The 21,967-nt window shown below is 37.4% G+C and overlaps 2 protein-coding genes across 3 annotated transcripts in view; both read right to left on the bottom strand.

The window, feature by feature from the left end:
* LOC121656078 (inactive phospholipase D5-like) overlaps window positions 1-21,967 on the bottom strand; it is a 70,187-nt gene that overhangs the window by 14,051 nt on the left and 34,169 nt on the right. For both annotated transcript variants that reach the window (XM_042011101.1, XM_042011102.1), the window contains exon 2: window positions 7,842-7,978. In XM_042011101.1, the coding sequence (XP_041867035.1) occupies window positions 7,842-7,978 (137 nt within the window). The remainder of the gene's footprint in view (window positions 1-7,841; window positions 7,979-21,967) is intronic.
* Window positions 12,219-16,137, bottom strand: LOC121656077 (zinc finger BED domain-containing protein 4-like). The gene is made up of 2 exons (XM_042011100.1): window positions 15,913-16,137; window positions 12,219-14,699 (listed from the first exon to the last, which is right to left on the bottom strand). The coding sequence occupies exon 2, from the start codon at window positions 14,693-14,695 to the stop codon at window positions 12,842-12,844; it is 1,854 nt and encodes a 617-aa protein (XP_041867034.1). The 5' UTR covers window positions 14,696-14,699; window positions 15,913-16,137; the 3' UTR covers window positions 12,219-12,841.

Below are 21,967 nucleotides of genomic sequence, written 5' to 3'. Positions count from 1 at the left end.
GTCATTAATATGGGTACCACTGCCCTATGCCCCCTGTGTGCTCTCATTTTAGTTTAATCAGGGAGCCTTTTGCTCCTAAACAAGTACATAATGTCCACTTATCATTTATTCAGTATTTCTTTTTAAAGATAATCTCTGTGTCTCTGTATTTAAAGTGAATGAATTGAATATCTGTCAATAAATGGTTAGTAGTTTGCATTTTATTAATATTTCCTTGCATGTGAAACACCCTGAAATCGCTACAGTAAAATCTTCGGGTTCAAAATTCTAGGCCCTGATCTTGAAAACGTGTCATTCTGCTCAGTGTAATTTCTTTGGCTCGTTTTCTCTCCACATTCTGGCACTAGCATTGCTTGCTTGATGCTGTGCAAAGATCTGTTTGAGGTTTCTGAAGCCTGACGTAGTGTGTGTGGTGTGCACTCACTGCCTGACTCCTTAAACCAGCAGCTCTTTTTAGCTTCAAACTTAATCATGCAAAGAAAATATTATTTAATGGAATGTGTGCATATCTGAATTAAGCTGCAACACTGCAATGAAAGCTTATTAAACACAAAAACAACTAATGCAGCTGATTAAAATCCAATCTTTAAAGTCAAGTCTCTTATTTTGTGCATCTCATCATATTTGTGAATATATGTTTTATGAGAAATTTATGCTGTTCTTTTTGAAAATGAACATTTTAGCTTCCTTTAATAAACCCAATCATAGATTTTAGGAATAAAACATAAAAATATAAAAAAAGATAAATGGCCAGGGAGATGAAAGAATTTTTCTATTCACTAGAGGCTTCAGAAACAAACAAACAAAAACCCCTCTCGTTTCCTTGCTACTTAATTTGATAAAGCACTATTTTCTATAGCTTACTGTGGTGCCATTAACTAAAATATGCCAAGATGGTATCAAATCTCAAAGAATACATTAGGTCGTCTGACTAGCTTGATATAAATGTTAGATAGTTTATGCTGATTTTTTTCATTTTATATTGTGATGTAATTTATCGGTAGAGTAGGCGATACTTTGGTTAAACAGTTTTACTGTTGATTAGTTTGTTAAAATTTGTTTTTGCATGACCATAGTGGTTAATATTTTTAATAAAAAGACTCATGGTGTTCTGATAAATAGTTTTGATAAATGAATATTTATGTTTCAAATTATTTTCAATTTTGATGCACCAAATATAAAACTCTAGCATATTAGATTCAAGGAGTGAAGGAGAGATACCGCAGGTCTTTCCTCCCTGCTGCTGTCAGACTTTACAATTAACACATGTAAACTGTGTACATATGTACATATTTATATACTGCACATACCCTGTCAGACCATTTACTGTACATATTATTACTTATCATGTGTGTGTGCTCTTTTTGATGTTACTTGTGTGCTTTTGCTTACTGCACCTGTACTGTGGCAACAAAGCAATTCGCCACTGAGGGACTAATAAAGGTTTCTTATTCTTATTCTTCTATATAATATGCAGAGAATGCCATAAAATCTAGTGGCCACTAGGAAAACAAGAGTTGTCAGAAACTTTAATCTGTTCTTTGTTAGCAGGATTATTTCAGGGTGGATTTCTGTAAAACTTTTAGCAGATGTAGAATATAACATAATTTAGAAGTAATTTTCTGGATCTGCACCTAGATGCAGTTTTTCTTTATTGCATTTTTTTTATTTGCAGCAGACTATTTTTTTCTATACTTTTGTAGGCAAATGGACAGTTCTAAGTATATACATTCATTAACCTTTAATAAACACATTTCAGCTGCCTGCAAAACAACAAGCAGTATGTCATAACTGATATGATTTGTGATGTTTCAGAACTCCTTGTCAGCAAATTTCTGCTGACTAAAGACTCGCAAACTGAAGTTTTAATGAATTTTAGTTTTTATTCTAAAGCAGTCTCTGAGAAAAGCCAGAAAAAATATGTCTGCTCACAGCAAACAGGAACTTTCTAGCCTGTAATACATTCACAGGTTGCCCATCTTGTAATGTAAAGCAGCAGACTCCCCAATCGCTCTAAAGTGCCATGTTTAGATCTGCTATATTAGAATGAAACCCCAGCATTAAGGAGACCAAAAAAACCTGTCAAAAGCTAATTTCCAAGGAGAAGATTCAGCACTTTGGTGCTACTCTGGCAGGTGTATTACTCATTAGTCAAGTTTCCGTTCACTGGAGAGTCAAATCGGAAATCGGGCACATTTCCATAAACTGGTTTGAAAAGAATAAAGTAGGCTGCCTGGTGTCATCAGATAGTGGCGGCAGGATGTGTTGCAGGAGGTTCTGATTCAGTAGAAGAAGTAGTTGTTGTAACAATCAATTCTTTTTTTTTCTTTAAAGAACAGAAAATAATCACAACAACAGCAGTGAACACCCACAAGAGTGAAATGGAGGAAGCTTTTCATTAAGAAGTATTCTCATGTTGGGAATATTTGGGATATCATGACTTTTCAGAATATGTCGGACAGTCCTGTGAGTTTGTTATCCGGTTCAAACCAAAAACAGCTGGTGCCTCATGTCCTTTTAATCTTTTGTTTACAAAGTTGCTTCTAAAAGAAGGAAAAAACAATACTTAAACTCATCTTTTCTTATTTTAGAATAAAATTGAATTATGTTTTTTGTACAGTGCAATGAAATGAGTTTAGCAGCTCTGCCATATGCTCAACACTAGCCTTAATTAAAATAAGTAAAGCAGCAATACTAAGTTACATATTAACTAAATTAGTTAAAAAACAGATAAAGCAATATGGACATTCTGTCCAAGAACAGGAGTAATAAAAAATGTGAAAATACACAAACAAATAGATTAAATTAAAAGAGTAGTGTTAAACAGGTTGTATTTACATCTTCTACACAGCAACTAAAGGAAACATGGCAACTAGAAATGAACATAAATGAAACCCGGAGCTTTGCTGTGAATGATACATCGTTTGAGTTTGGATGTAACTTTTTGAAAAATCTTCCAGAGAGCACAAGAGCAAGAAAACATCTTAGGGGAACCTTTATTCCACAATTTAAATCCAGGAAGTAGGTGGTCCAGGATGCTTCTCCCAGAGTCCTTATCCCAGACAATCTCTCAATGTAGAAGTGGATGTAAATGTGGCCTGTAGGTGTTCACACTTGTATTTAGCATTGTCTACTTGTTAGCACTAGACGTAAACAGTCCTCAGTGAAATATTTAACTTTTAAGGTACATCTGATTTCACTTGTGTATAAAGTTAACACACAAATAAAGAGTGCAACAGGCTAAATCCTGTAGATGTGTCATCATGTTAATGTGTGCAGTACTGCAGTCTGTGCTTTCTGAGGTTGATAAATGAAATATTAAGAGCTGTCTGAAAACTAACAGAAAGAAAGCAAATTTAGACTGAACAACATTTAGACCTTTGCGTCCCGAGGTAGTCGACTGCTCATTTCAGGCATGAGTCAAGTCTGGGTCTCTGAGCATCTTAGTCACAAAGTGGCTGTAGATCAATAGAAAGTCTCTTATGAGTCACCTGACACCAAGCAGTAACACACACACACACACTCACACACACAAGGTATGCATCAGACTGGTATTTAGATATGATCCGATAAGAGGGTATAAACAGCTACTAATTTGTTCCAACAACCAGGAAACACATATTATTGTAAGCCTAAGAGGGTGCATGTTATATCACAGAGGCAAATTAAATTTCTCATCAGGAGGTAAAGTATATATTGAATAAATTATACAATAATGAGAAATGTTATTTATTTATTTATTTATTTGTTTATTTATTAATGCAACAATATAACTCAGGTCCCTGGTTCCTGTTTTAAAAAAATGATCATAGTGAAACAACCAGCAGACATAATTACAGTTACAATAACACACAGCTTTTGTGTGGCTTCAAGTCAAAAAGGTTTTGTAATTGTAAACATGCAACAGAGGCTACAAAGCAAGAGAGGGTTGCTGGCTGTATGTAAATTAAGTATGAAGTAAGTTAATTATTCAGTGTGAATCTATCAGAAAAGTCACAAAATTGCTTTATATGAAATTGCTATAATAAGAATTTACAGCATGATCAAGCATCACTGCACCCCTGTTATGAAAGGTGTTGTGCTCATAGTAATATATCACCTTTCCTATTTTGGAGCAAACTTGCTTGAAGCAAAATGCTTTATGCAATAATCATCTAGACACATTATAGTTGTTTCAAATGATGCATGCTGCAGCGCTGACCTCGTCAGTAATAATACTGCACACATGGAATCTGACAGCAGACACTTCGATAATTTGTTTGGAGTTAATTCTTGAACTGCAAAGACCCTCAAATCCCAGACAGCAAGCCAATAACAGCAGATGAATCTATTCATCATCTTCCTCTCTCACCATCTGGCTCTTCATCCCCCAGCCTCGAATTTATCGCCTATTGAACCCCCCAAGCTTTAGGGGTCCTTTAGATGCAAAAAGGAGTCCTATTCCGCTTTACAAGTCAGGATTACTCTTTCAGCCTTAAGAGGTTTTTTGAAGGGGTGTTAATGGCTGATTTGGGGAAGAAAATGGAGGGGGTAGGTGGACACAGACATGCAGAAAGAAGAAGAGAGAGGGCGGAAGTAATCCAAGGCTGAATGTTAAATTGAACGATAAGAGTCTAATGGGGAACCAGTGGGAAGTGTAGAGATGGAAAAGTACTGCTGTATCAGCACAGTACCTGCTGATCAGCTACTTTCTCTCTGGACACCAAGACAGATTGTGGAGGTTTTTAGACTTGTCGTCTTGGGATCCACATCTTTAAAATTTGCATAGACTGTAGAATTTAGCCAAAGTGTGGTTCGAAGTAACTTTTAGAACAGCAAAGTAATCAGTTCAAGCCAGTGGAAGAGACAATGAGATTGGGTTCAGCAACACAGATAAGCCATTAATTAACGTAACTGTACTTTACACAATACGGTCTGCGTATGGTCCAGATGATATAGTCAGCCTACAGCCTACTGTGAGATGAGATCTGCAGAAACATCCAAACTGTAGCCTTTGTTCTCTTTCATGTTTTATATTGAGCTGGAATTTTAGTTGTGCAAAAAAAGTTGTATTCTGTGACCCAAGAGCATTTAGCTTTTAGATTAGTTTCTGTGAAGTTTAATTTTAGAGAGAAGGTCTTGTAGCCTAGAACAATTTTAACTTTCTTTTTGACATGAGATACATAACATTAACAGCTCATTAATCTGTAGAAGTTATGAAAATATGTCTTTTTTACATTAATGTTCCACATGAACTTATACAGAGATATCCATAACATTGAGGGAGAGCCACTGGAGGCATGATATTTACTGTGCATGCAAGGTTGGACTGTAAATTAAGACATAGATTTGGGCACTTCATCTTGTCACTGAATATTAGGTGTTGTGTGGCTGTGTGAAGCATATTGGTGGTGCAGCACAGATGTCTTCAAATGATGATACTGTCTTTATAACTCAGCATTTGATCAGAGCAGATTGAGTCTGGAAGTGCTTTACTTGACCACAAATTGAAAGGGAATCTTAATGAGATACTTTTCAGCCACATTTTTCTAAGTGTTCAGCTGTTTGAGAAAAGAAAGAGTTACATATATGAAAGAAAGCAGCTTTACAGGTAATTTAGCTAAATCAGCATACAGTTGTACTTCACTGTTTTTATGAAAAAATACAAAAAGATGGAACTTCATGGTTTATGAGGCATACCTAGGCCCACTCGAGTCAAGTTGAGTGTATACATGCAGAGGTTATCTGACCTGTAGCTGCATTTTGTGGGTGCATTAATTCAGTTTTGAGAGCTTTAATTTTCTGTGTCTTTTATTAGACAAAACTGTTTACATGCATTTTAAAAGTTCAGTTATCCCAAATGAGAACAACCTTTTTTTTAAAAAACTACTTCCTGTTTCAAGGTACATCTTTGCTTTTATACTCACCAAACCCTACTCAACCCTCCCAAATAGCCTGGATAGATTTAAAGTACATACAAACTTAAAGCTTGGGTCTTTGGAGGCCAAATTACAAATCAGTTACATGTGACTGCGTATAGCTCACAATCACATTGTGTTGAAACTGTTACAGAACAAGGGAGATTTAGCACCACCTACTTTTAACAGAATAGCTATAGCTCACTGAACCTCATTTACACATGACAATAACATAAAATGAAGTGAAAATGAAAATGGCACGTATAATTGCAATTAGATTCCCAGATGATTAAAAGGGGCTAAAGTTATATTTTTCACATACAGTGTTTTTTTACACTATAATAATGCTGTCAATTATAGTTCTTTGAAATAAATATATAAATAAGAGGTTTAGACTTTTTTTTGACATGCAATCTGTAAGTCACGGCAATCAGTGCATCTCTACTAAGGCTAATATTAACACCAAATATAAAACAATTCGCCTTTACCACAGTCAAAACGAATTAGGAAAAAACTTAAAGTAGGTCATTTTATTTATTTATTTTTTTTACTTGTCCTGTCCAGCATCATAGCAAGCTAAATGATAATGGTTGCTGTGTTGTGCTGAACAAATTTGCTTTGCCAAGGGGAGGATTATGGGTATAAGGCTCCTCTTGATAATCTGATTAATTAATTAATTTATTTACTGTTATTTATTTACTTTGAATTATGGAATCTATGTAATCTTGCTGGACCTGACCGGAGGGGACAGAAAGGGAGGAAGACAACAAAAAGAAACAAAAGGGAAAGCAGAAAAAAGAAAGAGGAGACAAAAACACCACAGATAGAAGCAACGACCCTTCAGACCAAACTATCACCAGACAACAAACTGCTGCACTTGTACATAAACACACCAGAAAATTTCCTATGGCTTTTACAGAAAAACTGAGCTGCTAGTCATTAAGAGTTCTTAAATAATAACCAAATCAAAAAGACATATCACAAACATATCACAACAATGATATGTCACACAGTGACTGTGTCAGCATGCAGAGGATGAGGAAGGAGTGATCAGTGATGAGGAGTGGTGGGTGTGATCGTGCAAATGCTACCAGAGAGGCTAGAGGCAGACTAGGGCGGCCCAGGGACATCAGCAGCAATCCCGAAGCATGAACTCAAGCCACCCCACATCGAAGATGACCCCAGAGGGTGGCAGAGGAGAGCCCCAGCCAGAGCCCCCACCCCCCATGCCCACTCCCACCCTCCTCCATCTTTCTACCCCTATCTATCTACCCCACATTGTGTGTTATGTTTCTTGTGTTTTGATGTCTAAGTGTAATTAAAACTGAGAGTTGAGTTACCACAGGGTGCATAAGAGGAGGCCACTGAGATGGCCCCCTCTGCTCCACCCTGCATGACGTGTACGTCTGTGTGTGTGTGTGTGTGTGTGTGTGTGTGTGTGTGTGTATTAGAGAGCGGGGAAGAAGAAGGGAAGCAAACTTCCCTCTAGAATGTTTGCTGCTGGCGGCACTAGGCACCCCTGTTCCCTGGGAGGCCCCCCAGGGCAAGACAGGCCAGGAGCAGCCATTCCCCATGACCGGGCCACACAGCGACCGCAGCCAATGAGCCGCCACTGACCCCAAAAGGCACCCACCCCCACATGCCTAGGGGGGAAAGAAAGAAGGAGGAGGACAGTGGGAGAGCCCAGACCAATGGCACACCATCCTAAGCCAAAGTGGGGGTCAAAAGTGGGTCATAACAGTAGATGATTCATAGACAAAGAAATACGAAAAACTAATAAATGAAATTATATTTTTTTTCTTCCAATTTTTAGTTGGGTTTTGTTTCACACTTTAGAAGAAATATTTATCTGATGAAAACAAAACCTTTGAGGATAAGATAAGTCAAGGCAAAAAGTTTGGAAACCAGTGACAACAACTGCATTTGTCCTTCTTTATGTCTCACCTGCAGTTCCTGCTACAGTTCTCCTCTGTAATCCCGTCCTCATCTTCACCCCAAATGTCCACAGCTGAGAAAATCAGCGCCACCAGCACAGCGAAGCAGCACACCAAGGCAAAGATCACGATGCACTTTTGCTGAGACTACAAGAAAAGAGACGGAAAACAACATTGATTACCAAGGTATGTTTTCTGCACAACATAAGTGTAAAAACAAAGCCAAAGTTCTCCAACCTTGGCCCCTATTATTTGGCTGGCACAGAAAGGATTTAATGCTTAGCTCAGCAGGTTGTATGATGGATGAGAACTTAACATGAACATGTAGGCCCATGTATGACCTTCCAAGTTCAAACCAACATATAGACATGAAAAAGGAATGAGAGGAAATGGAAGAGGGATACAAAAATAGAGAGTAACTAGAGGGGGGTATTAAAAACATAGTAAGAAAACACCATTCATAGCAATGGCATTATTTTTAGCTGTGAACATAGCGTTTTGTGATTATTTCCAAATGATCTCACAGAGGAGGAAATAGGGGTCACTGTGTTCAAGATGTAAGGGAGACTGAATTCCAGATGTTATTTCTCACATCAATACCTCTGTGACCCACACATTGGACTTTTTCTGACTCAGCAACATAACTTCTCTGTGCGGTTTCAAATAAAATATTGCAACATGGTGAACTCCTCTAAAAAACTGCTTTCTAATTTTATGTATGATGTACTGAGCTTCTACTAATGCCCACAAAAGTATATATATATAATATACTACTGTATAATCAAAATCCTATTTTTTTGACAATGTATGATGAGATCAGATTATACAGCAGTTAATGTTATTATTATCTTTTGAAAAGACAAAAATCCAAATGTTTTGAACTTCTGGGTGGTGGGGGATAGGAGGTCTGTTTGCCTTCTCTCTGAAAGGGTATCCAAACTCATTGTTAACCAGTTATGTGGAAGAAAAATGATATATTTGGAACAGACAAACAAGACCTTTGCAAAAGCAGAGCACTATCCATTATCGCTGACAGGAAGTAGAAATGTGCTCTTGTTTCCTACTAAGATTATGTCCAAAGGGAGTTGTGGATCTTTGGAGGATGTGGTGGCAAAAATAACTGCAATGTTCTTGTTGCAATGTGACACTCATGTGAATTATGGGGATTTTAACCACAATCTCTATCTGTTATTTGCAATAATAAATGACACAAATGTCTCAGATTTATGAGTCATATGAATGTACTCAACAGACACATTACAGTATGATAAGCAAACGTTTTATCATTTTTATGATAAAATTACAAACTTTGTACAGACTGTAGTATATTGCTTTCATATTAAAATATACAAATATGCAAAGAGTCATTTGTTAGCAGATTGAGCAAAGAATCCTGTTTGTTAACCTTCTTTTTTATGAATTGTACATATTGGTTGGTGATTCATGTTCTGCCTGATCAAACAGTGTAGAAAGTATCAGCTGTGATAAGTGAACCAGTTCAGATTTCCTCCTGCAGTCATATCAACTCATGCTGAAAAGTTACAGGTGTTTGTCCGAAAGAAGAGGACTGCATGCACAGGTAGGTTAAGCTAGTTAGAGCTCGACCTAACTATATAACTGGACCACCGTTCTTGTCCCCTTGCTAAGAAAGAGAATTATATTATTGATAGAAATATGTCTGACAGTGTGTTGTTCTTGCATGTTATAAAATTTAAGATTTTATTACAGCTAAACGACAGTCTGGTAAAACTTGTCTTAACTAATTCTTTGTCAGAATTTCCGACACATTTAGCCATCTGACAAAAAAAAGAAAATTAACTCAATAAGAGCAGCTTTATTGGGAATTTGATGGTAGGAATATACACCAACAATGTTTTGACATTACAAAACGAGGCAAATATGCAGCGTGTGCAGACTAGATTTAAATCGGCCATAATCTAATTAAGCCTAGTTGAATATATACATGCAAATGTAATTTGACCCCCAAAGTGAAAGCATTGATAGTGAAATTGAAACCTACAGAATATTTGGCTATTTATTGTGGCTACCCTCCTTGTCCCAGTAAACCTGTAAGGTTACATCTGAATCAACTATGACAGGTGGAGATTTGCCCCTTTTAACCTGTTAGTTTGTGCTTTTCCCAGTTGACCTATTACCTCATGAAACAAAACTATTTTTAAACAGTTTTAACGTGGCAGCAAAGTGATACCACATCAAGTGACCAACTGGAAAGCTTTACAACTCACTCCACCACTTGTGCTTTTTATCTTGCTGCCAGTTACTTGTTTATAATAGCCCTGGATGAGGACTGTAGAGCAAATGTAAATACCTACACCAATATCATATATAAAAATGTATGTTGCAGGGGTAATTTAACTTTAAACCACATTATTTGGACAACTAGTTTGACTTTATATGATTGGATTTATAAGCTTTGAATTTAGTTGGGCAAACATGCTTGTGTATTTTAATGTCTGGTTTTAGTCAAACTAACACACTAACGTGTAAACTTAATGAATGACTGCTGATGTACTGGCGGTGAAAAAAAAAAGAAGTCATTTTATTGTGTAATATATTATGGCTTTGGAGAATTGTAGACTCAGGGTGTTCTCACCATCTTACAGTTGAGAGACTGCTGACCCAGTTGCTGGGAAACGGCCCAACTATTTGTAAAATGATAACAAATGTATCCTGATCCTTTTGAAACCTGCCAGAAGAGCCTAAACTAATTATCCATGAACACAGCAGATCATTAGCACAGTCAGCTAAACACATTATCCTCAAAGACTAATCTCATATCATACATGACCTCTGTGAGCCACAAAACAAAGCATTGGTTATTTTTTATGTTTATTGTAGCACAGAGATTCCTGTATAGGTCCTCAAATGGGAGTTAAATTAATATACAAAGCAACCAATAAAGTGTTCCCAGTGAGCGCAAGAGAAAGCAGCAGGGATGTTTCAGAGAGCTTCACCCTGTCATGCTCACACAGCAATCAGTCTGAGCTGATGTCTGACTGGGGAATAGCACTTGCGGATGAGTTTGCTCAACCGCGTCATCAGAAGCTTTCTGCAAGGTTGCCAGTAGCACACAAAGGTTAAAGCGAATGACCTCCCAATCATAAGGCTGCTAATTCACATCCACTGACCTGACTGGAAAAAATTAAAGGTCACAGGAATGAAGAAAACCTTCATCTTGACCCTAACAGAGGCCCTCTGAGTGCACACTCAGGGAATCTAGAGGTAAGGCAAAACTGTCAATCATCTGCAGAACTTCATACATGTAGCAAGAAAAGCAATTAAATCTGAAGGTCCATCTATGAGGTCAACAAACATGTCTTTAATTCTTCCACACTTTTTATTTGCTGGCTGCTGCATTCACACATAGTTGGAGGTATTTGTTCAAAACAGAGCTATATGATGAGGTCAGACTCAAAGTGTGCTCTGGGGACAGTGTTGACAGAGACTCCAACACTGGAAGGCATCAAAACTTGTTCTATTACAGGAAGTGTTCTCCAGCACAGTAATTGTTTAGGAAAACTGTTGAAAGAGTAATAAAAGTGGGAATCTAACAGGCCACTGGCTACAGTGATGATACGGATACATACAGTATGAGTAAAGGGACAATTTTACAAACAAGACAAAAAATAAATAAATAACTTAAGAAATCTAGCTATCTCCAGAACTCATGATGTTAGCTGTTTTATTTGTTTTGTTTAAATCTGCCCCTGTATTTAATATTGTCTCAATGTAAAGTAAAGGGGAATATAATTTGTAATGTGCTTGTATAAACATTATAAAATGAAAAAATAAATAAATAAATAAATAAAATAAAATAAAATAAAATAAAATAAAATAAAATAAAATACAACAGAACAACTTCTGCAACTCTCAGTGTTGCTGAAGGTTGCAAACAACCTTGGCTCACAGAGTTGCATGAAATGACCAGAAATCCCTTAAGAATTGCACTGGAAATGCCCACGGAAAGTCACTCTGGATAGATTCCTTTGTTGAAATTAAGTGGCATAAAGATTAGGAAAGGTCAACACAGCATTTTAAAGCCACCAGGGATTTGATGGAGAAGCATGAGAGCAAGTCTTCCAAACGGTAAACCATATTTAAACTGGATTTATAGTCGAGCAGTGTCTGCGTGAGGTAGGTTATGGCGTCTCCACCATAGGCTATCATATAGACTAGAGATCGACCGATATTGGTTTTTCTATAGCCGATGCCGATGCCGATGTTTAGAAGTTAGGGTCAGCCGATGGCCGATATGTGCTGCCGATTTTTTTGGCCGATTTTTAGTGCCGATATCTTGAAGTTTTACCCTTTATTTGCATGCTAAAATGTCACACTAATAAGTGGATGCACATTCCAAAACTTAACATTATCATTTATTGAACACAATTTCTTGAAAATGTATTTTGTGCACTGCAAGTATTAAAATAAAATATGTATCCAAACAAATCAATAAACTGACCAAATATAACATAAATAAAACAGATAACATAAAAAATGTATATGATTTACATATAAGTTTAAGGGCATTTATCAAAAAGAATTTTTAAAATTTGTTGGAACATAAATGTATACTTAAATATACATTTAAATTAAATCAAAATGACTTTCTATACAAAAATCAATTAAACAGAAAAATATAAATAAATAAAATATATAAAAAATAAATAATAGCAGTGCGGCAAACACACCCAGCCAACAATATTTGTGTTTGGTATAAATGACAGAACATCTAAAGTGCATTCTAATTTTCAGCTTTTTTGTAACTTTCAGCATTTTTATATGAAACAGTGAATAAACTTAAAGGTTTTTGTGCACTTGACTTAGCAGCGTCATACATTTTTTGTGCAAATAACAGCAGCAAACCCTTCATTTTTTAGTAAAGGAAATTATGTAAACATTGCAGAACAATATGAAAGGAATGTGCTTTAATTTTAACTCAGCTGCAGACCCCGAGTCTTCCTTACTCTACCCATCTTTCACTGAAAGTTCTCAGTACTCCCAGTTTAAGAACGACAGGTTGTCATGCAGGAAACACAAATGTTCTGCATGTTCTCCTGTGAGCCGGCTCCTCTTGTTGTCATAAATATTCCCAATCTCACTAAATACTCGCTCACTGGGAACAGAGGAGGGGGGTGGACAGAGAAATTTCCTTGCCAGTGGTGCAAGAAGGTGTAGGCGGGATGCATTCTGTTTCCACCATTCCAGTGGCTGACCACTCTGTCTGTCAATCAGTGGCTCACGGAGGTACTGATGCAGCTGCTCAGAGATGTGATGCTCTTCGTCACTTTCCTGAGTAGGAGATCCATGAGGCCTCAAGATGTTGGCATACATTTGTTGAAGAACACTGGGGGGACCGGGTAATTCTTCATTTTCGACCCTTATTTGTTTCGGATCTGGTCCTTGGTCTTCTGTTGTAGCAATTTTCAGTTGTTCAGACACAATGGCATGCTCCTCTTTTATCCATTGTTTTGCCTTGGTCAGTGTGTCCACTGCAAAAAAGACATGATCCTTGTAACGAGGGTCCAGTAGTGTTGCTACCACCAAACATTTTGTCTCCTCCATCCTTGCAAATCTTTTCTGCAAGCTTTGCAGCATGGTTTCTCTTAGTGTTTTAATCCCCCTCGTGTTAGGACCCTCTGCCTGAAGCATCATCTTCAGCACCACAATGCTTGGGATAACACTGGAGATGGAAGCCTCAGACCTGCTGATCTCAAGGGTGACTTCCTCAACAGGTTCCAATGAGTCAATCAAATTGGAAACTATGTCCCATTGCTCTGCCGCAGGCGTAGCAATTTTTCCATATTCCCCAGCATACACATTGAGTGCTCGTTTCTGCTCCAGCATCCTCTTCATCATGTGAAGTGTGGAGTTCCAGCGAGTGGGTTCGGACTGTATGATACTGTGCTGGGGGAGGCCAAGATCTTTTTGAATTTTTTTCAGATTCTGTTTTGCAAGAACAGAGTGGTTGAAATGTTTAGCTATATTCTTTAGCTTGGCATTAACGTCCTGCACCACACGCTGACTGTTGAGGCCATCGTTCACCACAAGCTGTATGGTGTGTGCGCTGCAGCTGAGATCAGGCATTTCTGCCAGTCTGAGTCCCTTAACCATATTAGCACCACTGTCACGGAGCACAAGTACAACCCTGTCGTGGCTGATGTCCCAGTACTTCAGCAGGCTAATGAACATGTTACTGATGTACTCCCCGGTGTGTGAGCCAGACATGGCCTTGGCATTTAGGACAACTTGTTTCCTTTTCCAGTTGTCGTCAATAAAATGACATGTTAGACTCATCAGGGCTTCAGTGTCCCCAGACCAACAGTCTGTTGTGAAAGACAGAAAAGGACCAGCATCCTCTGCAATCAGTACTTTTATTTTCTTCTCAACTTTGGCAACTATACCATCTAGGATGTCTGTGCGGTAGTGCTTCTCAGTTTTTATGTTGTATCTGGGCTCCATTGCAGCCACCAGCCTACGAAACCCAATACCCGAGACAAATGTAAATGGCTGATTGTCTGTAGCAATCATTTCAGTAACTAAAGTGTCAAGTTGTTTTGACCTTGGATCCGAATTCTGCCACTTGCGTTTGGCATCAAACATTTCTGTGAGAGTTGGCTGAGATACATTAGCTTTAGAGAAAGCTGCTTGTTCTTTTTCTTTTTGTGCCTCTTTGTAAGCCTGGAGGTGGTGACACTTCAGGTGACTCCACAAATTTGTTGTGTTTTTCTTGTTGGCTTTTTCAGCTCCCAGGCTCACAAGTCCATCACAGATGTTGCACCTGGCTTTCCCTTGAGTAGGCTCGGTAAAATGCTGCCACACTGGATTCGTTTTTTGTTCAGCCATAAGTCTAAACAGAAGAAATATTCATGGTTAGCATTTTAGTAGTATGTTCATATTCAGTTCAGTATATAATTCCAATATTTGATACACATTAAAACAATTACACTCTAATTGCATAAAAAGAAAAATCTACTAATGTGTTGTTTTTGTTCTTAACAGATTGCTTACAAGTTGCACCCCAAATTACCATCTAGTAATAACCAAAAAATAAATAAACTTGTTGCACAGCCTTGCATAAGGATAATAACTGTAGATAGATAGATAGATAGATAGATAGATAGATAGGTCCTCATACAAGGCTGTGCAACATGATAAAGTTTATTTATTTTTTTGGTGATTACTAAATTGTAATTTGGTTTGCAACTTGTAACTACATATATGTAGTCATTGGTTGGAACACGTCACTTTATTATTATTATTATTAATAATGGATTAATTAATGAATTTATTTATTTATGTATTTATTACTTTACACATCACATTCTGATCAGACAGAAGTCATTTAAGGTTACATTTCCGATAGAACAGGTCTTTACCTCGTTCTTTTATTAAACAAACTAAATAGCCTTATGTTATTTGTCCTATTTGAACAACGGCATGTCATTTCTGTCTCTACATTCACATCTGCTGTCGGCGCACAGCAGCCCGATGCCAGTACACACACACAGACACGTGCGCACACAAACAGGTCCGCACACTAACACACACACAGATGCACATACAAGTGAGCACACGCTAACCAGCGGATAGAGAGAGCCTGTTGTTTTGCTCGCTGTTGCTGTTAATATCTGTGGCTTTTGCTCATGACATGCTAGTTCGATAGACTTAACTTCACTGCTAAGCTAGGCTAACGGTAGAGAATGCCTTTATGTTATGATACAAATAGTCCGCTTCCCAGAAACTCCCTCCTACACGAACGCATTTTAAAGCCACACGTTTTAAACATGAAAAATAGCAGGGTGTGGCTCGTAAATGTGCTTGTTTACAGAATTACCGTTAACATAGCTTAAAAAGCGAATGATGTGTGGGAGACATCGGCTTTAATAGAATTTGTTCGTGTAGGGGGACTTTGTGGCAAGCGGACGATTTGTGGCATAACACCATTTCTTTGCTACTCGTTCTTTCTTTCACAAAGTGAAGCAACACTTCATATAGTTCACTAGTAACATATACTGGTGTATATGTACATAGGACTTGAAATATCTGAATTTAAGCCTTACCTTTATCTCCGAGGAGTGTTGTTAACAGTAAGCAAAAGTTTTGTCTTGGGGTCCTTCACATGCTGCAGCAGCCCAATGGCAGCGCACGCCACTAGTTACACGGGGCTGCCCGCGGATGTGCCTGACTTTAAATCGGCGCTGGTAAACACGGATATCGGCCGATGCCGATACCTTAAAAAAGGGCAAATATCGGCCCGATATATCGGTAGACCGATAAATCGGTCGACCTCTAATATAGACTACTGTTACTTTAGTTTTTAGTTGCTGTTTGGTTGCGTTTAGGAAATAAAACTACTTGGGTAGATCTAAAGAAGAAAATCTTTTTGCAGACTAAACTCACCAGGAGAGGAAAATAGATTTTAATTTTACAGTGAAGTTAATGAAGTTGATGTAGGATCAGAAAGCAATAAGCTACTGGTACAAAAGATCCAACAGGTTGTGGTGGAGAACTATTCTTGATAATCCAGACTTTCTGATACAATTGATTTTGTTGGCTGGAGTCAGCCCTACACAATAGTATAGGCAGTAAATGGACAGTTGCAGGTAAGGTATTAGTTGCATCTCTATTCATGTTGTTGATAGTTTCAGAGACTTCAGTCAGTAAATGAATATAAACACTAATTTAACCCATAAGAGCCCAACATGACATATTTGTCACATACAGTTTCTGAGACATTTTGCTTCAATTTATGGTATAAACGTTGCTTAAAATCCGATTCTTATCATCCGTCCCCTTATAGATACCCAGAAGCAGAAAAACACATTATAATATTTTTAAACTATCGCATGGTAATAAATAGTAGACCCCCCCCCCCAAAAAAAAAAAAAAATTTTTTTTTTGTTAAAGGGCCAAATAGACCTCATATTAAAAAATTGGACTTTTCTTACCATTTTTTCATAGGTCGGACCTTTATGGGTTAAAAAAAGAGCTTGTTTTCCACAATGTTTGGAATTGCTACCTACTGCAGCTTTTCTGGATATTCTAAGCAAGCTGATATGCATCTTTAAGTAATAACTAAATTTCTAAAATCTAACTGAGTCTCTTTTCCAGTTCAACTATACAAACTAAGTTTTTCCAATGACTTTCAAGAGATTTATTTGACAGTTTGCAGCTACATGTTATAAAAAAACAAATCCAATAATTTACGAGTACTATAGATTGCCTTCAGTGATTTGGATAAAAATTGGTCATAAATAACATGATTTAGTGAAACTGCTCACTGGCTACTTTAGAAAAGCTCCCCAGAGTCCATTAAAAAAGGATGTGAAAGGCATGAGCCCGACTCCCTTACACACACACACACACACACACACACACACACACACACACACACACACACACACACACACACACACACACACACACACACACATGCACACTGAAACTTTCTGTCTTCCTGTTCCTGTCATTTTCTTTGCACACAAACAAAGAGGCAGAGGTGAAGGCCAGAGCAGAGAAGGTGGATGTTTATATGTTCAGATCAGAGGCAGAAGTAAATAAATCAAGCAGAAGCTGCCTGCTGTTCTGTCTGCAACTCTGTGCCAAACCTCTGTTAATCTGCCCTTTGCTTTCGGTTGAAAGACAGGATCATTCTCACCTACATGTTAAAATATGACACTCAGTTTAGTAGATTAAATAAACAAATTCATAGTATTTAGTTTCTTTTTTATCAGACACATCATCTGTCACACATACCTGACATGTTTTGCTATGTATTATATATTATGTTTCTCATGACTGCCTTGTTTATTTACTTGTTAATTTGTATCAAGGATTCCCATTAGCTGCTGCCAAGGCAGCATTTCTTTCTGGGGTTCACTTATAAAGCAATAATACAAGAAATTACCTTACGACAAATCGGTAATGATCAATTTAAGTCCCACAACTCAAAAACACCAACCCACTCCATACTCCTAATCACCCCACACCTAAAGGAATAGAAATAAAATACAAAAAAAGATCAAATTACCAATACAAATGCACAAAATTACAAATATACAATTATGTACTAACAAGAACAGAAGATTGTGTCTAAATGAATCTATATGTCCACACAGGAAATCACACTAAAAATAGTATTTTCAGAAACAATTGCTTTCATGTCCCCTTAGAATCTGATTAATAATAGTAACAATAACAATAACTTAATAGAAAAGATTCTCAAATTAGGAATTAGGTAAGTTTCTGTACTGTACTTTTTAAGTATTTTTTTTTTTTTTACTCATTTTATTAGGAAGGATGACAACTTATTCTGCATAGCACATGATCCCAGCATGGGAGCTACTACGTGGCTGAGTGTAGCCTGTCTGGTGATGTAACTCTGTCTAATACTGACATGGGAAAACTTTGAATATAAACTTGAAGGCTGAGCACTGGTATATAAAATAAGACCAAGACCTTGTGTAACTGTTGTTTGTTCACATCCTCAGAAATGAATGCTATGCATGTTGAAACATGTGAGTAACCAGTAGGGTCTGTGTTTGTACCAATCTGACCTGATGTAAAGTCACATGGTTGACAGCTGTAAAAATAATGAAAAGTTTAGAAAACAAAACACAGTGTGTTTGGTTTTGGGGGCCTTACACACCATCTACCGCTGCAGCTGTTTTGCTCTGATCTCAGAATGAACCGAACGCTAACCTCCTCTATTGTCGCCATGTTTATTCTTTTGTTTAGGTGCTACAAATTTGGCAACTCTATTTGGATTGAGTTCTTTTGACTAGGCCATAAATAGACCACATCTTTAACTCAGTTAATGTGTAGTTTAATGGCTCTTTCTGTATTTGGGCAAAAGCAATGAGGTGAAATTCACAACAAGTAAAATGTCTTATTCCCCCTTTTCTTTCTCAATAATCTCACTGAGAAACCAATGTATAATGTGTTTAATCTTGTCCAGTCAACAAGCAGGTTAGGGAAAGAAAGAGCAGAGAGAAAATCCCAAAAACAAATCAGTGAGTCACAGAAATAATAATAATAATAATAAAAACAACCAAACGCTGCAGTACAACTCTTTACGGGTTCAACAAGGCCAGATTTTAGGTAAATGTGTAAAAAATGATCCTCTTTTTCTACTGTGTCTGCACACTTGAATGCAATAAGCTTATTACCACACCTGCCCTTAGTTATTTCCTCCTTCTGTACAAAGACTCCCTGTTTTCCTTTTGTGACTGAAACTGTAAATCTTTGTTGTAATTGTTGTTGTCCATGTCAGTCTTTTTTTTTTTTTTTGGTCAGTTTCAGCTTAGTTTCTTGACTTTCCTGCTTATACAGTGCCTTTTTTCATTTTAATAAAGTTTTGACTCATTACTTGCTTGCCTCCTGCTTGCTGAGTCTAGCGTTTGGATCCTTAATCACCACAGCACATCAAAGGTTATTGTATTTGGTCCTGCAGCACCAAAATCTTTTGTTTTTTTCTTCAGCAGAGGCCAGAGTTTGGACTGCAGAAGTGATGCTGAAAACCTTCACTTAAAGTATCTTTAAAAAAAGAATGAAATAATAATAATAATAATAATAATAATAAAAACAGGAATTTATAGTTTCAGATGCTTCTTGACAAAAACATGACTCTTGCTGCATGTACACAATAACTCAAGTTTGAAAAAAATCTATGTGAAATGACGCATATTTACGATATTCTCTCAGATTTAGATTCATTTTCTAACATTTGTTGTTAGATTTGATGAGGATCAGACAGGACAAATCTAAATAAAAACACCTTCTGCATCACCAGCTAAATCCTTGATTCCCATGGTAACACAACATATGTTTTGATACACACCAAACAGAAAGAACATTAAAACCACCGGCAGGTAAAGTGAGTACTACTTTTTCTTGCTACCGTGAAATGTTCTGATAGGAAACCCTGCCTCATATGCATGATGGATGTTAATTTGACACTTTGACAAACATTTATGCAGACCGGTCAGGAGCAGCTGTCTCCAGCTATGTTAAATCAATATTACATAAGTTTCCTTGAAACTCTGTGCTTCTGACTTGTTTTGGTGGCACACTGACATTCATTATGTACAGTCATCATAGCCTTGCAGCATCCAGAGGCTGAAAAACCAGACTTCACAACTTTTTTTCCAGCTTCGGGCATCACGTTACAGAAGCTATGTTTTGTTTTACAGCGCTATGTAACACGCCAACAACAAGGCATCAACACACTGGCTGTTTTGGGCATGCACCATGGTTGATTCAGCAAAAGAAATCAAAGAGGACATCAGAGGAACCGAGGAAAAGCAAGGAAGAAAGTAACAGATTAAGAGATGAGATAATAGTCAGCATCAGACTGACCTTTACTGGCTGGAGAGAGATCAGGGAAGAGACAGGATGCAAGAAGAGAAGAGAAAACCTTTCATCTATCCAAAGACATTAACCATAAAAGTCAGGCTTTGGCGTCAGTCTGTCTGTATCAAATGACAAAAGCTTCTTTACAGTCTGTGGTTTTCACATTCTAAATTACACAGTGACTTTTATCTGGAAGCAGGAAGGTTGGACCAACAATATATCTAAACAGAGATTTAGTTCATTTCAGCTAGTTTGCTGTCACGATGGAAGAAGATTCTAATATTAATATAGCATTAACATATTCCTGCCTACATCATATATTTAATGTACTAAAGTATTTTATAATTGTACATAAAATCAGCGAAAAAAAAGATATCCTACTGATTAAAAAAGCAGAGTTAATGTAGATTTGGTTGATCAGTTAAGCTCTCACTGCAGCTGTTTGTGACCAGTTTTACTCTATTTCTATACACACCAAAAATGATCTGAAGCTGAATTAATTTCCTTCAACATGAACAATCCTCACAGCAGGACTCTGCTAGAGCATGTGGAGAAAAAAGAGATGATGAAATACACAAAAACCATGCACATGCACCTCAAAGCTGCTTTGTACAGCTACAGCTTTGGCTTCTGCAAGGTTTCTAGTCCCTATTTTTATCATAGTCATAACGCTGAACTTATTTAAAAATGATTAAACTAAGTGAATACAGGTGAATATTGACTGTTCTGGATATTTGCTTCCCTTCTAACAAAGTTTTACTTTTTTCCAGTCTCTCATCATGTTGTGTGTTATTAGTGTGCATTTTTGTAGTTTTGGCTAACATGTTACATTATGTAAATTAAGAACATAACACCCAGCATTGTGATAATACCCTAACTAACCATTTGCTGTGCTACTTCAGTGATGTAAAATGACACACCAAAAGCAGAAAATGCCTACAGATAAAACTTAAACAGTGCAGGTGTACAAATTATTTTTCAATTGATAGGTGTTAAGATGGGGGTTATCTCTTAAAGACAGGGGAAAACATTTGCTGGCAGGCGTTAATCTCTTTAAACAAGGCATTGATCTCTCAGAGATTTAGATTTATTGTGGGTTTAACTGTTGATGAGATAATTATGTCACAACTGGTACCGGCATTCAGCTTAATGCACAACAGTGTATTTAGCAAGCGCCAATTTTATCCAACAGCTTAAGATGACAACATTTCTTACTGTCCATATGCACTCCGCTATTGGAATGCCACAGATTAGCTGGTGTGGCAGGACCACAGTCAGAGACTATAATTACTTTGTCTGCCAGTGATGGACTGAAATTGGTCATCTATGTTGCACACAAAGTAACAGCAATGACAACTAAACTTAATGCAAACTGGTTTTTAAATATCACTGCTGAGTCCAGGATTTACTTTTATAAGCAGCTACCTATATGTAAACGTCTTTAAATGAGCTTTTCAATGCCAGGGGTGCAGCTTGACTGACAGTAAGGGAGCAATATCTGACAGCCTGCTGTCATGCTCTCCAAATAAGTGCTGAGGAGGCAAGTAGTTTTGTGTGTGTCCTGTTCCCTTCAGTAAAATACTGGGACTGCAGTTCATTTCAGTAAAGGATCTACTCTCTCTTCCCATCGCTCTTCAGCTTGCTCTGTGTTGATATAAGCAAGAATTCATAGAGTTATTCTTGTCATTATACAGTGTTTACTGTTTGGCTTTGCCTGTGTCCTGTCTCCCCCATTTCTGTCTGTTTCTCCCCTCTTCTCAGTAG

This window comes from Melanotaenia boesemani, chromosome 16 (assembly GCF_017639745.1).
Source record: "Melanotaenia boesemani isolate fMelBoe1 chromosome 16, fMelBoe1.pri, whole genome shotgun sequence".
In the NCBI taxonomy this organism is placed as follows: Eukaryota; Metazoa; Chordata; class Actinopteri; order Atheriniformes; family Melanotaeniidae; genus Melanotaenia; species Melanotaenia boesemani.
The sequence above is the reverse complement of the archived record's forward strand: the minus strand, read 5'-3'. Positions and strand labels throughout refer to the sequence as shown.

Bases quoted from the DNA above. Each gene is read 5' to 3' on its own strand.
- LOC121656077 (XM_042011100.1), bottom strand. From the start codon at position 14,695: ATGGCTGAACAAAAAACGAATCCAGTGTGGCAGCATTTTACCGAGCCT.